Source organism: Macaca fascicularis, chromosome 2 (genome assembly GCF_037993035.2).
Source record: "Macaca fascicularis isolate 582-1 chromosome 2, T2T-MFA8v1.1".
NCBI lineage: Eukaryota > Metazoa > Chordata > Mammalia > Primates > Cercopithecidae > Macaca > Macaca fascicularis.
Window position 1 is genome coordinate 153,668,525 of NC_088376.1, and position 15,416 is coordinate 153,683,940.

Here is a 15,416-nt window from a genome sequence, read left to right on the forward strand (position 1 = left end):
ATAAGGTATGACTGACTCTTTTTGTTCCATATTAATGCCTATTCGCTTTTGGCCTAAAGTCTGTACCTGTATGTACAGGTAGATACAGGTACCTGTCTGTACCTATATAGATTTACATAATTTATCAGATGCTCCCTTCTGTTCCTATCCTGGTTCATAGAATGAAATCAAAACATTAGTTGTATCTCCTACCTTTGACAGTAGACTAAAACCCATACTCCAAAGGACTGTTTACTGCTTTCCCAGACTTTTCTCTTGGCCTTGTGTTAAGATGTTGCTAACAAAGAAGCTCAGTACTAAAAAATTTAGTACAGTTGTTTCTTCTCAATTGGTGATAACCACCATTCTGGGCACTGTTTCTTGTGCATCCTAAAACTAAGGAATCAAAATTTCCTTTGATAGTGTAAGTATAACAAAAAAAAATTAATGTTCAAAGTAGATTACTCGTTCAGAGGTTCTTATAAAATGACCTAAAAAAAAGTTCATTAATATAGGAAACTTGCCTATCCAGTCTTTCCAAATTACCTGCTTTGAAACAATCCAGTAATGATTTTTTTTTATTTTCTTTTTTCTATTTCTATAATGACTTTTTTCTATTTCTTTTTTCTATTTACTTTAAAAAATAAGATGCTGTGTTTTGTTTTTATTGAAGTAAAATTCATAAAGAATGAGAAAATTGTATTAGAAATTGTACAATTTGGCTGGGCACAGTGGCTCACATCTGTAATCCCAACACTCTGGGAGGCCAAGGAAGGAGGATCATTTGTCAGGAGTTTGAGACCAGCCTGGCGTGGTGGCACACACCTGTAATTCCAGCTACCTGGGAGGCTGAGGCAGGAAAATCACCTGAGCCCAGGAGGCGGAGGTTGCGGTGAGCTGAGATCATGCCATTGCACTCCAGCCTGGACGGCAGAGCAAAACCCTGGCTCAAAAACAAAAAAAAAACGAAATTGTATCATTATCTTTAGGTTTTTGGGTACAAACGTAGATCCTCAAAAACTTTATTGGAAATTTGGAAATCTGTAAATAAGTTATATTATCTCCTTTCAAAATCCATTATTAGTAAGTTAATATTTATAAAAACAAAGCTAGTGCATCTTGAAGAAAAAAGTTTTTATTTCTTTATTCCTTATCCCACTGAACTATTGAAGAACTTCTTATAGATTTACCTTCCCATTAGTGCTGTAGTACAGTTTTGTTTTATCTGCATTGTCTTGTGTTTCCTGGCTAAGTTTTACTTGTTATAAAGCTATTGGGTCACTTTTGGTCTAGAATAGAACTTTCGTAATATAAGGGACACCGTTAAATGTAAAGGAATATCTGCATTGCCTTGTTTTCTCTTGTTAGAAAAGTCATGTTCTGGCTCCTTTTTTAATGCCCCTCTTCTTTGGAGGAAGAATTTCTAAAGGCACACATTCTTGAACTAAAAAGAAATGATGATGTATATTAGGTTTGCCTTTTGGGCACATGTGAAAAATGAGGTTATTCACACCTTCAGTTCTGGCATATATCCATTATCAAAAAAGTACTTCCAGAATAGTCTCCCTGTTCCATAGTAAAGTCACAGAGGTGGTTTGGAGTTCTTCAGCTAGGTTGCAGTGTCCAGGAACAGATCAGATCAGAATCAGTATGTTGTTTATGATACAGATCAAATTAACCAATGATTCTTCCAGTTTTCTCCTTCCTGTTTATTTCTTCCAGACACAAAATAGGTTCAAGGAGAAAAGTTTTTCTACCATTAAACTTCTGAGCTGCCTGTGTTTGGGATTCAAAGTATTTTGGGTGCTTATTGCTTAACTGGGCTGAAGATTATCTCATGTGACAGCATAGATCTCTTGTTTTGGAATTGCCATTACTTTCTAGAACAGGCATTCTGTACAGCTGCCAACATGCTCTGAATCCTCTTGCTTCATATTACAGTGATACTGCTTTGTCAGGGTAGAATTCAGCCTCACAGGGCTGGAGTCAGTCACTGCTGACCTCATGCCACAGTACAGCATGTTCAAATCTGGGAGAAACTGCGGGTTATTCGGCATATTCCTCCTCCTCCTCTCTCACAAGCATGGAGCCCTCACTGTCCTCGGAAACCGTATGTTGTATATGTGTGTGTATCTGTCTTTTTTTAAAAAAAAAAAAAAAAAAAATCTCTTCCTAAATCCTATAGTTAGTCCTACAGCTTTAAGTGGGGGCTGGTTGAATAGACAGACAGGAAATAGCCTGAGCTGCTGAAACTTAGCGTTTTTCAGCAGTAGATCTCAACCAGGGGCATTTGCTATTTTAGAACTGACTTGTGTAAGGTTGTAATAATGGAGAAGCATGATATGTTTCCTAGTTGTTCATTTTACCCAAAGCTATTTGGACAGAATGCAGAGGGTGCTCTGTAGCTGTATGGGCATGCTCAGATCATCCTGGAGTGTCCCGTCTCTTGTGTGTAATGGGCTGCTTCAGTGCAGAGTAAATGTCATCCTCACTTTCTCAAGCGATATAGTTACTGGAAAATCAGTGTTTCCTTCAATGAATGAGTTTCATTTGCCTTGGACTGCTTGGGAAAAACATGGGTTAAATTTGAAAATGCCAGGCATGCATAACAAATGGGAATTTGATTTAGAGCCACCTGGAATACTTCTTACATTAAAAAAAAAAATCTTGATGGATCTGTGTGACCAAAAAAAAAAGAAAAAGATTTCTTAGTGCTCAGCTACTTATTTTCAAAGTATTTTTCCGAAAGACTTGGAAAATTTCTGAATTGTTAAGCAATATACACATATCTCAGTGTGAAACTTGTGTCTCCAGATCAGCAGAACAAATCTCTGAGATAAAACTGGATTGGAAGATGATCCAGCTTTATTCAACATAACCACCATTTTCACATTTCATCCATAGTCTTTAGTACAAACTTAGCCTATAGTTTGATTTTATCATTTTTTAGTTTATCTTATAAATGATACATACTTTCTAAGAGATAAATAGCAAAGCAAAGCAGATTCTTTATAGTTTTGCCTGATTCTGAAGTTAATGTATGTTCATATGGTTTGCTATTGAGCAGTTGGATTTAAGATCCAAACAGATTTTTCACTCTGAAGTTTAATATTGAATTACCCTCTTATGCCTTATGGTTGATAATTTAAATGCCAACTTTTTAAACAGATTTGTGCCTCCGGTCTGTACCTTTTTCTGTTGTTTGTTATATATCTTGGATTCAAAACCCCTGACACATCTGTGTTTGTTCTGAGGTTATAAAAGTTCAGTTTACTTATCTATTTTATTAAGAATGCTATCCCAGGGTGAATGGGGTGATCAGAAGGAAAGCATTCATAGAAGAGCCCTAAAGGAATAGTGGGTGGAGACTAACAGTAAAAGAGAAGTTAACTCCTTTTTTTTCCGTTATTGATAGTGAGGTGGGGGAGGGCATAAAACATAATTTAAATATTTTTAATTGATTTTATTTGGTGATTGCATTAACTTTTAAGAGTAGAGAGAGTGTGATAAAAACAATATAGTTAGTACCTGAGTGAGTGAGTGTAGATTAAACCAGCAGTCCCCAACCTTTTTGGCACCAGGAACCGGTTTTGTGGAAGAGTTTTTCCACAGATGGGGTCGGGGTGTCTGTGGGTAAGGTTGGAGTGGGATGGTTTGGGGATGAAACTGTTCACCTCAGGTCATCAGGCATTAGTTAGATTCTCATAAGGAGCATGCAACCTAGATCCCTCGCAAGCACAGTTCATAATAGGGTTTGTGCTCGTATGAGAATCTGATGCCACCACTGATCTGACAGGAGGTGGAGCTCAGGTGGTAATACTCGCTTGCTGCTCACCTCCTTCTGTGTGGCCTGATTCCTAACAGGCCACTGACCTGTACTGATCTGCGACCCAGCATTTGGGGACCCCTGGATTTAACTATTTGCCTGCTTCCCTACCTGTGTCTCTCTCTTACCCGAACTATTTATTGATTGGTAAACTAAAATATTCTCATTGAAACAATGATTTAAGTGTTCACAAATGAGGTACTTGCCCCTAGTATCTAAAATTTTTAATGTAACCGTTTAGATATATGAAATTGCTATAGATAGGGGTTCGTACATGACCTCCTTGCCTGAGATTGCACACGCTTTGTGGGGTGTTTTTTTTTTTTTTGAGACAAAGTCTCGCTCTGTCGCCCAGGCTGGAGTGCAGTGGCGCAATCTCCGCTCACTGCAAGCTCCATCTCCTGGGTTCACACCATTCTTCTGCCTCAGCCTCCTGAGTAGCTGGGACTACAGGCACCCGCCACCGTGCCTGGCTCTGTGTGTGTGTGTGTGTGTGTGTGTGTGTGTGTATGTGTGTGTGTATTTTTAGTAGAGACAAGGTTTCACAGTGTTAGCCAGTATGGTCCCAATCTCCTGGCCTCATGATCCGCCCGCGTCCGCCTCCCAAAGTGCTGGGATTACAGGCGTGAGCCACCACATCCGGCCTGCACATACTTTGTGAAGAGTTCATTCCAAATTACAGAATGAACGTTTTGAAGGCAGGATTTCAGAAGAAAAAATGTAGCTGACTCTGTGGTCCCAGCTACTTAGAAGGCTGAAGTGGGAGGATCACTTGAATCCCGGGGTGGGGTAGGGCGGTGGAGGTTGTAGTGAGCCAAATTACCACTGTGCTCCAGCCTGGGTGACAGAGCCAGATCCTTTCTCTAAATAAATAAATACAATAAAGCGGGGTAAGAGGGATTGGAAGTACTGGACATTGAGGGTAGACTGCCATTTTTAATAGAACAGTAAGCATAAGCTTCATTTAAAACAAGACATTTGAAGGAAGGCTTGAAAGAGGAGAGCAAGTTAGCCATTCAGCTGAGGAATGAGCATTCCAGGCAGGGGGTACAGCCAGAATAACTGCAGGAGTTTTCACAGTGTTTACAAGGAATTAAAAAGAGGTTAGTTGGTATGACTAGAGCAAGAATTAAGACGGGGAAGAGTGGCAGGAATTGGGAATGTGAAAGATTTAATACAGTGTATCAGTTATCTGTTGCTGTGTAACAAACCACCTTAAAACTTAGTGGCTTAGCCAGGCACAGTGGCTTGCACCTGTAATCCCAGGTACTCAGGAGGCTGAGGCAAGAAGATCACTTGAGGTCAGGAGTTCAAGACCAGCGTGAGCAACATAGTGAGAGCCTGTCTTTAAAAAAAAAAAAAAAAAAAAAAAAAAAATTAGCCAGTCACGATGGTGTGTGCCTGTAGTCCCAGCTGCTCAGGAGGTTGGGGTGAGAGAATTGCTTGAGCCCAAGAGTTTGAGACTGCAGTGAGCTATGATCAGGCTACTGCACTGCAGCCTGGGTGACAGAGTGAGACTATCTTTTAAAAAATAATAAAAATAGTAGCTTAATATAACCGTTATTTGCTCACAATTTTGAGTCAGCCATTTGAGCTGGGCTCCGCTATTTGGTTCGTAGGCTTGTCGTTATAGTTGTTGGGGGCTCGGGTGGACCTGGATGGTCTAAGATGGCCTCCCTTCCTCATGTGTCTGGTAGTAGGTACTGGCTGTTGGCTGGGCCTCTCAAGGTTTTATTTTTTCTTTTTGACACTCATCCATGTAGACAAGCTACAAGGATTTTAGACCGAATAGCTATTATAAGGGTGAGGTTGTCAATAACTGAGATGTAAAGTGTGCTGGAAATCTCAGTGCAACAAGAAAGGACAAACTCCAATGCACAAATACTTTTTAAGCCTCTGCTTGTGTCACATTTGCTAACATTTCACTTGGCCAAAGCAAGACCATGACCAAACCCAATTTCACTGGATGGAGAAATACATTCCACCACTTTTTTCTTTCTTTCTTTCTTTTTTAAGACAGGGTCATACTCTTGTCCAGGCTAGAGTACAGTGGCACAAACACAAGTCACTGCAGCCTGGATCTCCTGGGCTCAAGCCGTCCTCCTGGCTCAGCCTCCTGAGTAGCTGGGACCACAAAAATGTGTCACCACGCTCTGCTAATTTATTTATTATTTTTTTTTATTTTTTATTTTTTTTGTAGAGACGGGGTCTCACCACGTTGCTGAGGCTTGGTCTCAAACTCCTGGGCTCAAGTGATCCTCCTGCCTTGGCCTCCCAAAATGTTGAGATTACAGGCATGAGACACTGTGCCTGACCAGAAGCCACCTCTTGATAGGAGTGGGAAAGCCAGATTATAAAGGGAAGGGTATACGAGATTGGATGAATGTGGCTATTAATCTACCATAAAGAAGGCCAAATCAGATACGCCTTTGAAGGCCATTTGAGTGTAAAGGAAATTGAGTGGATAAAACATACTCAGTTTCTCCCACTGTCCTCTCAACAACACACTTCTGATGCCAGGTCTATGGGGATTTCTTCCCACCAGCAAGCAATTCTGCAGCAGACACCAGCGGGGTATCCTTTAATTCAATTCAATTCTGACTCTGTCTACGTGGAGATAGTATTAGATCACACTAGGTGAGGACTGAGTCCCACAAGGCTGCATCCCACTTCCAGTGCCCATTGAAAGCCCCAGGTTATTTTGCTTGTACTTCTGACCAACTGGCTGTAAATTGGGGTTTCCACAGCCTCCTCCTTGGATTCAGTTAATTTGCTAGAGTGGCTTACAGAATTCAAGAAAACATGTATACTGGCCTATTATAAAGGATGCAGATGAAAAGATGCATAGGCAAGGCATATGGGAAGGGATGCAGTGCTTCCATTAAGCCCCCACCCTCCAGGAAACGTCACATGTTCAGCTATCCAGAAGCCCTAACTCTGTCTTTGGGTTTTTATGGAAACTTCAATATGTGAGTGTGATTGATTAAATTGCTTGCCATTGGTGATCAGTTTAACCTTCACTTTCCTTCCTTTACCCTCCCAGAGGTTGGGGGATGGGGCTGAAGTGCCAATTCTCTAATTATGGCTTGGTCTTTCTGATGACCAACCTCATCCTGAAGCTGCCAACCATCAGCCATCTTATTAGCATACAAAAAGACACATCACTTTGGAGATTCCAAGGAATTTAGTAGTTCTATGCCAGGAAAAGGAAAGGAAGACCAAATACAGTTGACTCTTGATCAAAGTGGGTATTAGGGGTGCTGGACCCTCACACACAGTCAAAGATCCGCGTATAACTTTTGACTCCCCCAAAGCTTAGCAGAGCCTTACTAATAACATAAACTGTTATTAACACATATTTTATATGTTATATGTATTATATACTCTATTCTTACAATACAGTAAGCTAGAGAAATTAAAATGTTAAGAAAATCATAAGGAAAATGTTATTTTAATTTTAAAATGTTATTAAAATCATAAAGAAAATACATTTACAGTACTATATTTACATATGTTTACAAGGCAAATCATCTGTATGAAATGGTAGGCAACTGCAGCAGCAGACCTCAACCTATGGTATGTATCATGCAATCAACTTTTTCTTGTAATGTCATGACATTTTCTTTGCTTCTTGGGAGCACTTCAGTGTCACTAGTCACACTTCTTACGCATCTCATGGTGTTATTCAAGGTTTACAGTATTGTACTAAACACAATGAAAAATAATAGAGAACCCCCAAGAGATCACTTTTTACTGAGATATGCAGTTTACTGGAGAGAGGACCTGATGACTCAGGTGATTAGTGAGTGTCACATGCGTTTTAAGCGGATACTTGCAATATTTCACTCACTGCTAGCAACTGGAGGTGGCTGTGAAAATTTTACAGTAGCACAGTAAATACTACAGTTAATTTTATGCGGTTTATGCTGTTATGATTTAATACTTCATCTTTGTTTACATTTCTCTTGACTGCAAATGGCACCATGTAAGTGTTTGTATAAATTTTGATAGATTTAACTTCAGATTTGTATATACTTTATGGTATTAAATGATAAAATAAACAGTATCTGTATATGTTTTATGCATTCATTAACATCTTTTAATTTTTTGGTATTTCTAGGTTATGCAGTTTGCCATTTTTTCCCAAATTGTTGCAAATCTCCAAAATATTTTAAAATATTTTGGAAAAAATATGTAAGTGGATCCATGTAGTTCAGACCTTTGTTGTTCAGGGGTCAACTGTGTATTTCACAGTATCGCAGGAATTCATTGAGGAATTTTAAGCAGAGGACTGATGTGATTTGACTTAGGTTTTTAAAGGATCATTCTGGTTATAGTATTAAGAACAGATATGGGGGCAAGATAGACCAATTGGGAGACCATTTTAGTAACTCAGGCAATATATAATCATGGTTTAGACTAAAGTACAAGTGAAGATTATAAGATGTAGTTGAATTTTAGATGAATTTTGAAGGCAATGCTAACAGAATTTTCTGGCGGGTTGGATGTAAGGTATGAAAGAAATCGGTAACTGAGGATTTTATCCTAAACAGCTGGAAGATTTGTCATTAACTGAGATGTAAATGCTGCTGGAGGGCAGGTTTTGTGGGAAAGAGCTGGAGTTCAGTTTCAGGTGTCCATCAGCCATCTAAGTGGGAATGTTGAATAGATAAGTGGCATTTATGAGTCTAGAGACTCTTAGAGTCATAGGATACTAAGGAGAAAGTTCTAGGCAGAAAATATGATTAGGGAGAAGAAGAAAAGGAAGAAGATTGGCCTATGAGAGAAGAGGAAAATCCAGAGATTTTTTGGTGTACTGGAAAACCAAGTATGGAAATTCTTCGTAGGAGAAAGGAAACATCAAGTACATCAAATGCTGCTGATAGGTCAGTAAGAAGAGGGCTAAGAACTTCTCTTTGGATGTAGTAATTTGGAGATGATTGGTCACCTCAACAAAAACTTTTTAGTAGACCAATGAGATAAAAGCCAGTTGAGTGGGTTTGTGAATGGGAAAAAGTAATTTGTAGACAGTGAGTTTGAATAATCTTTATGAGTTACACTACAGTAGGAAGAAGAGAAGTGGGGAAGCAACTGGTGAAGGGAGTGGAGTCAAGAAGTTTATTTAAGATGGGAGAAATAAGATTTACATGCTGAAGGGGAAAATTCATTAGAAAAAATCTATCAGTTTCTTATTTAATAAATAGCATTTGTTATGTGCCAACACTATTCGAAATGTAACTGAAACACAGGTTCAGGCACTCACCACTTGTAGAGTCCGATATAAAGAGAGTGACTTGTGAGGTCTGGTATAAAGAGAGTGACTTGTTATTCCAAAGCTAGCTTAGGGGAAGAAATACAGGCCTCCTGCCTTAAGGGTACCACTTCAGCTTTGGAGCAGAAAGCAGGTGCTTTTAAAAGGGAGCTTGGCAAGAATGGCATGCAGTGGAGAAAGCAAACAGGTGAGGGTGCTTTATCTGCTGGGCAGTTGAGCTGGCAATCACTGGCACCTTCATGGGCAGAACTAAGTTGTAAAAGTGGCTGAGGCCGGGCACAGTGGCTCATGCCTGTAATCCCATCACTTTGGGAGGCCGAGGCGGGCAGATTACCTGAGGTAGGGAGTTTGAGACCAGCCTGACCCAACATGGAGAAACCCTGTCTCTACTAAAAATACAAAAAAAAAAAAAAGTCAGGCATGGTGGCAGGCACCTGTAGTCCCAGCAGCTCGGGAGGCTGAGGCAGAATTGCGTGAACCTGGAAGGTGGAGCTTGCAGTGAGCCAAGATCGCGCCACTGCACTCTAGCCTGGGTGACAGAGTGAGACTCCGTCTCCAAAAAAAAAAAAAATTAGCCGGGCATACTGGTGCATGCCTACAAATCCCAGCTACTCAGGAGGCTGAGCCAGGAGAATCGCTTGAACTCGGGAGGCAGAGGTTACAGTGAGCTGAGATTGTGCCATTGCACTCCAGCCTGGGCAACAAAAAGCAAAACTCTATCTCAAAAAAAAAAAAAAAAAAAAAAGGTGGCTGAAACTCTTTAGGTCAGAGAGAGTTTCATTGCCAGTGTACTTTTTGTTGTAAATAGACTGTTGTCTCTCGAGACAATCTCCTGGTGGGAGAGTTCCACTCTGGAGCTTCTAAGCACATGTCTGGTGAAGAGGAGGTAACAGGTTATAATTGTATTTCTAAAGAGCTAAGTAGGAAATGGGGTACAGGGGAAAAGGAGGAATGAGAAAAGAGAAAAAATAATTTTAAAATAACTCATTCTGTCTCTTAGAAAGATGGAGGTACTCAGTTACAGAAACACTTTATAAATATAAACTCATTTAATATAAGAATGAAACAGTGACTGGCCACTCAGTATAAAGTAATATGGTGGGTGCTATAAGGAGTTCAAGAATGTATAAGACACAATGTCAGACTTAAACACTCACAATGTCAAGTAAAAATATATATATATACCATAAAAATTAGACAATTTAGAAGTACAGAGAACTAAAAGGAAGTTACTTTTAATGAGAAAATAAGGAATGTCAATATAAAGGTAGACTTATTTGGACTTAATTTATGTACGTTTCACTTCAAGCACAGAGCAGATAAGTTTTTTTGTTTGTTTCTTTGTTTGTTTGTTTGTTTGTTTTCTGTTGCCCAGGCTAGAGTGCAATGTTGCAATCTTGGCTCACTGCAACCTCTGCCTCCCAGGTTCAAGCGATTCTCCTGCCTCAGCCTCCCGAGTAGCTGGGACTAAAGGCACACACCACCACACCCAGCCAATTTTTGTGTGTGTTTTTAGTAGAGATGGGGTTTTGCCATGTTGGCCAGGCTGGTCTTGAACACCTGACCTCATGATCCCCCCGCCTCGGCCTCCCAAAGTGCTGGCATTACAGGCATGAGCCACCACGCCTGGCCAGAGAGTGCATTCTAAGGTAGGATGGGGACAGGGTTGGATATAGAAAGGAAAACATTTGTCTTCAGAAAAGACAAAGAACTTCAGAGATATTTTCTATTACTGTAATTGTCATCTTCATGTTTGTAGTCCTAGCTCCTGTGTAACAGTGAGGAAAAAAAGGAAGAGTGGGAGGGTGGATGTGGATGTGTCAACTGCATGTGCGCATCTTCAATACCTAGAATACAGGGAGTCCTCTACTGGGCACATATACTTAGGACCCTATCTCTGATTTAAAATCAGTTTGCTGAGCCATCCAGTATTATTTTTCACATAAGTAAAATGGAAAATTTTGAGCTCTGGTAAACCCAGGAAATAGGATTACAGTGTGTCGTTTAATTCTCATTTCCTCTTAATGAAATGTGAACTGGTTGTTTGAAGTCTAAGGATATGTGGAGAATACAGACTGTTTAGATTGATACATGGGTGGAAGAATGTATTTTATGTTCAGTGGAAACTTGTGAAGAAAAGTTTATAGGGAATCATTTCCAAGGAGTGTAGAAGCCTAATTAAAGTTGACTTTTTAATCCTCATTGGTGCCTCATGCACGTTAACTGTTTGAAAAATCTAGGTATGTTTTTCATTACACCCTGATTGCAACTTCAGGGAAAAGATCTTTTCTGGGCTCCAAAAGTTCTAACAGAAAAGGGAATATGTATGGTTGTTACATATGTATGTATGGTTGTCATATTATATACCAAATGAGCCTACCTTTATATTGGCATTCCTTATTGTCCAGTTAAAAGTTCCAGTTTCCAGGTGGTCAGGTTTACCCATAATCAAAAAAAATACAAATGATAAGTGAAAATAAGATCTCATTTTAATTATCAGATTAATCAAAATACAAAAGTTTGATACCTGGAGCTGGCACAGTCATTCACCTACACTGTTGGCGGTAGTGTAAACTGTTGCAGTCTTTCAGGAAAGCAATGTGTAATCTCTATCAAAGTGCAAAATATATACCCTCTGATATACTGCTAGGAATTTACACTATCACTATACCCAAAGAAGTTCACCAAGATATATACAAATATGTTTGTAATTTTAAAATGGAAAGAATTTGTTCTGGTGCCCAGTTGAAGTTTAACGACAAATACCTTTGACGTTCCCTCACCCCCTCTCCTCCCAAAGGTGATTCCGCTTTCTTCCTTATTGAAGAACTGTATCCCATATTGTCATGTTTTACAATTATCAGTTGGGTTTATAATAAGTTTTTTTTTTCCCCTAGAAACAGAGGCTTTTCATTTATTCTGTTAATAGTTGTCACTAGAGATGAGGTGTTCAGAATGAAAGATCGAGTACTCTGAGATGATTCTCACGCAAGAGGTATTAGGAACATAATGGGCAACAGTAGGGATCTGTTAATTAAAAACAAATCTTTAAGAAGTAAGGACTGTTAAGGATTGGTATGTGAGAATGAAATGGGGGAAGTAGGTGGTCTAGAAGAAGCTTACTGTAACTGCATCACTGCAGTTTTATCTGTGATAATTCTTTTAATTTTTTTAATAATTAAAAAATAAATAATTTTTTAATTATTATCTCCAGATAATTCTTTTAATTTCTAAAAACTCCATTTTCTTTTCTTTTTTTCTTTTTTCTTTTTTCTTTTCTTTTTTTTTTTTTTTTTTGAGATGGGGGTCTCACTGTGTTGTCAGTGGCTATTTACAGGCACAATCATAGTGCACTACAGCCTTGAACTCCTGGCTCAAGTTATTCTCCTCCAGTCTCCCAAGTATCTGGGATTACAGGCGTGTGCTATTGTGCCTCCATTTTCATCTCTGAAGAATAGAACCAGGTCACAAAATTTGAGAGAGCAGCAGAGGAAGACAGAACTTTTATCACATATTTCCTAAACGAATGCTGCCTTTCCATTTTATATCATTGCATTTACATTTATCATTTATATGTTTTATCATACATATTTTACCAAATGTCACAGGTCATTTAATGAAACAGTTCCAGTTTTTGCCTGTTAATCTTATGTTTTCTCTAGTGCAAGAGGTGGCAAATTGCTGGCATCATTTGACTCAATACTGTTATCCACTAAATTAATTATATGCCAGATTACCTATCAGTTTAGAGTTGGGTGGACGAAAAAAGCCCAGGCTAAAGTGCAGTAGCATGATCACTGCTCACTACAGCCTCCTTCTCCTGAGCTCAAGCCATCCTCCCGCCTTGGCCTCCTGAGTAGCTGGGATGGCAGGTGTGCACTGCTACACCTAGCTAATTTTTTAATTTTTTGTAGAGTCAGGGTCTCACTATGTTGCCTGGTCTGCTCTCAAACTCCTGGGCTCAAGCAATCCTCCTGCCTTGGCGCCCCCCTTCCCCCGCCAAAAGTACTAGGATTACAGGCATGAGCCACCATGCCCAGCCTTCAGTTGTCCCTTAAATGAAGATTAATATTGGAGAGAGTTGAGCCTCGAGAAGCTCTAGTTTCAGTCCTACACAATTACATATGTTCAGTTAACCTGCCAGAGGTTTTATTTCTCATCTATAAAACAAGAATGTTTTGAGATAACCTCTCAAGATTTTTAGATTTCACAATACTCAGATGATACCTATACAGACATATAAAGATTGGTTTTTAAAATAAAATGGCCAGGCATGGTGGCTCACACCTGTAACCCCAGCATTGTGGGAGGCCAAGGCGGAAAGATCACTTGAGCCCAGAAGTTCAAGACCAGCCTGGGCCACAGAGTGAGACCCTGTCTCTACAAAAAATTTTTAAAAATTAGCTGGGCGTGGTAGTATGTGCCTGTAGTTCCAGCTCCTCGGGAGGCTGAAGTGGGAGGATTGCTTGAGCCCAGAGGGTCGAGGCTACAATGAGTGGTGATTGTGCCACTGCACTTCAGCCTGGGCAACAAAGCAAGACCCTGTCTCAAAAATAATAATAATAAAATAATATTTTCTTTCAGAAAGAGACTTGTGTCTTAAACTTCTCATGCATTACTCATTTGTAGTCAGTTATATTTGATTTAAAAATCAATTTCTTATCTGATTATAATTCCTAAATTACCAACTCTACAGACAGTAAATGAGGGATTTTGCATAAACTGGAACAGCTCGTGTATTGGAAAATCCAAATTTAAACAAAAGCCTTATAACTTTGGGTAGAGTGATTGTTTGTTATCACATGCATTCAATCTAGGATTCCTTTATTTATTTGTTTATTTTGAGAAAGTGTCTCGCTGTGTTGCCCAGCCTGGAGTGCAGTGTTGTGATCTTGACTCACTGCAACCTTTGCCTCCCAGATTCAAGTGATTCTCCTGCCTCAGCCTCCTGAGTAGCTGGGATTACAGGTTTCCGCCACCACACCTGGGCTAATTTTTTTTTTTTGAGACAAAGTCTTGCTCTGTCGCCCAGGCTGGAGTGCAGTGGCACCATCTCGGCTCACTGTAACCTCTGCCTCCTGGATTCAAGCAATTCTCCTGCCTCAGCCTCCTGGGTAGCTGGGATTACAGATGTGTGCCACCATGCCCAGCTGATTTTTGTATTTTTTTTAGTAGAGACGGGGTTTCACCATGTTGGTCAGTCTGGTCTCGAACTCCTGACCTTGTGATCCACCTGCCTCAGCCTCCCAAAGTGCTGGGAATACAGGCATGAGCCACCATGCCTGGCCTAATTTATTATTGTTGTTATTTTTTAGTAGAGTTAGGGTTTCAACATGTTGGCCAGGCTGGTCTCAAACTCCTGACCTGTAGTGATCCACTCACCTCAGCCTTCCAAAGTGCTGGGATTACAGGCGTGAGCCACTGCACATGGCCTCGGATTTCTTTAAATGACTCTTTTTAAGTCCAGTGTAATACGTATTATTTCATATGTAAATTATTAATTTGCATATCATTTTACAGAAAAAAATCTGTCAAGTGGGAATAGCATATCTTATTACACGATATTAATCTCTGGTTATACTAATTAGTAAGTTGTAATTTGAAATTAATACAAATTTATAGTGAAATTGGTGTTACCATATGACGTATATGTATACTTTTAAATAATGATGTTCACATAGACTGTATCTGTCAAAACTGATTAGTTTCTTACAAACATGAGAATTAAATTTTGGGCATAGACTGAATGCTTATTAAGCAGCAAGTGATTCTGGAGTGCATCAGTCTGCATTCATGAAACTAAGCATAGATATAAAATTGAACATGATTTGGTGCAGTAGCTCACACCTGTAATCCTAGCACTTTGGGAGGCTGAGGTGGGCGGATCGCCGGAGGTCAGGAGTTCAAGACCAGCCTGGCGAACATGGTAAAACCTTGTCTGTACTAAAAATACAAAAATTAGCCGGGCGTGCTGGCAGATACCCGTAATCCCAGCTACTCTGGAGGCTGAGGCAGGAGAATCACTTGAACTGGGAGGCGGAGGTTGCAGTGAACTGAGATTGTGCCACTGCACTCCAGCCTGGGCAGCAGAGCAAGACTCCATCTCAAAAAAAATAAAATAAAATGGAACATGGCTGAGAATATAGATTTCTTGAAATTTTGGTGGGGGAAAGACTTGCGCCACAAATATCCTGGGCTTAGTGTCTTTTACAGAGTTTCTCATTAGATTCAATATCTTCTTTCTGTAGTTGCTGACCTATATATAATTGGTGCCTCTGTAAAGCCTGTTACTTTTAAGTAGAGTTGTTTTTCGTATTTAGCATAAACAGGCTGAGAATT

At 39.7% G+C, this 15,416-nt stretch overlaps 1 protein-coding gene across 5 annotated transcripts in view; it reads left to right on the top strand.

Annotated features, from left to right (window-relative positions):
* Positions 1–15,416, top strand: part of TMCC1 (transmembrane and coiled-coil domain family 1) — a 183,272-nt gene that overhangs the window by 102,378 nt on the left and 65,478 nt on the right. Inside the window, exon 1 of one of the 5 annotated variants that reach the window (XM_005571712.4) lies at positions 2,032–2,089. The exons of the other annotated variants lie outside the window; for them this stretch is intronic. Within the exon in view, the coding sequence (XP_005571769.1) occupies positions 2,063–2,089 (27 nt within the window). The 5' untranslated portion in view covers positions 2,032–2,062. Of the gene's footprint in view, positions 1–2,031; positions 2,090–15,416 lie in introns of those variants that run through there. 5 annotated transcript variants of the gene reach the window in all.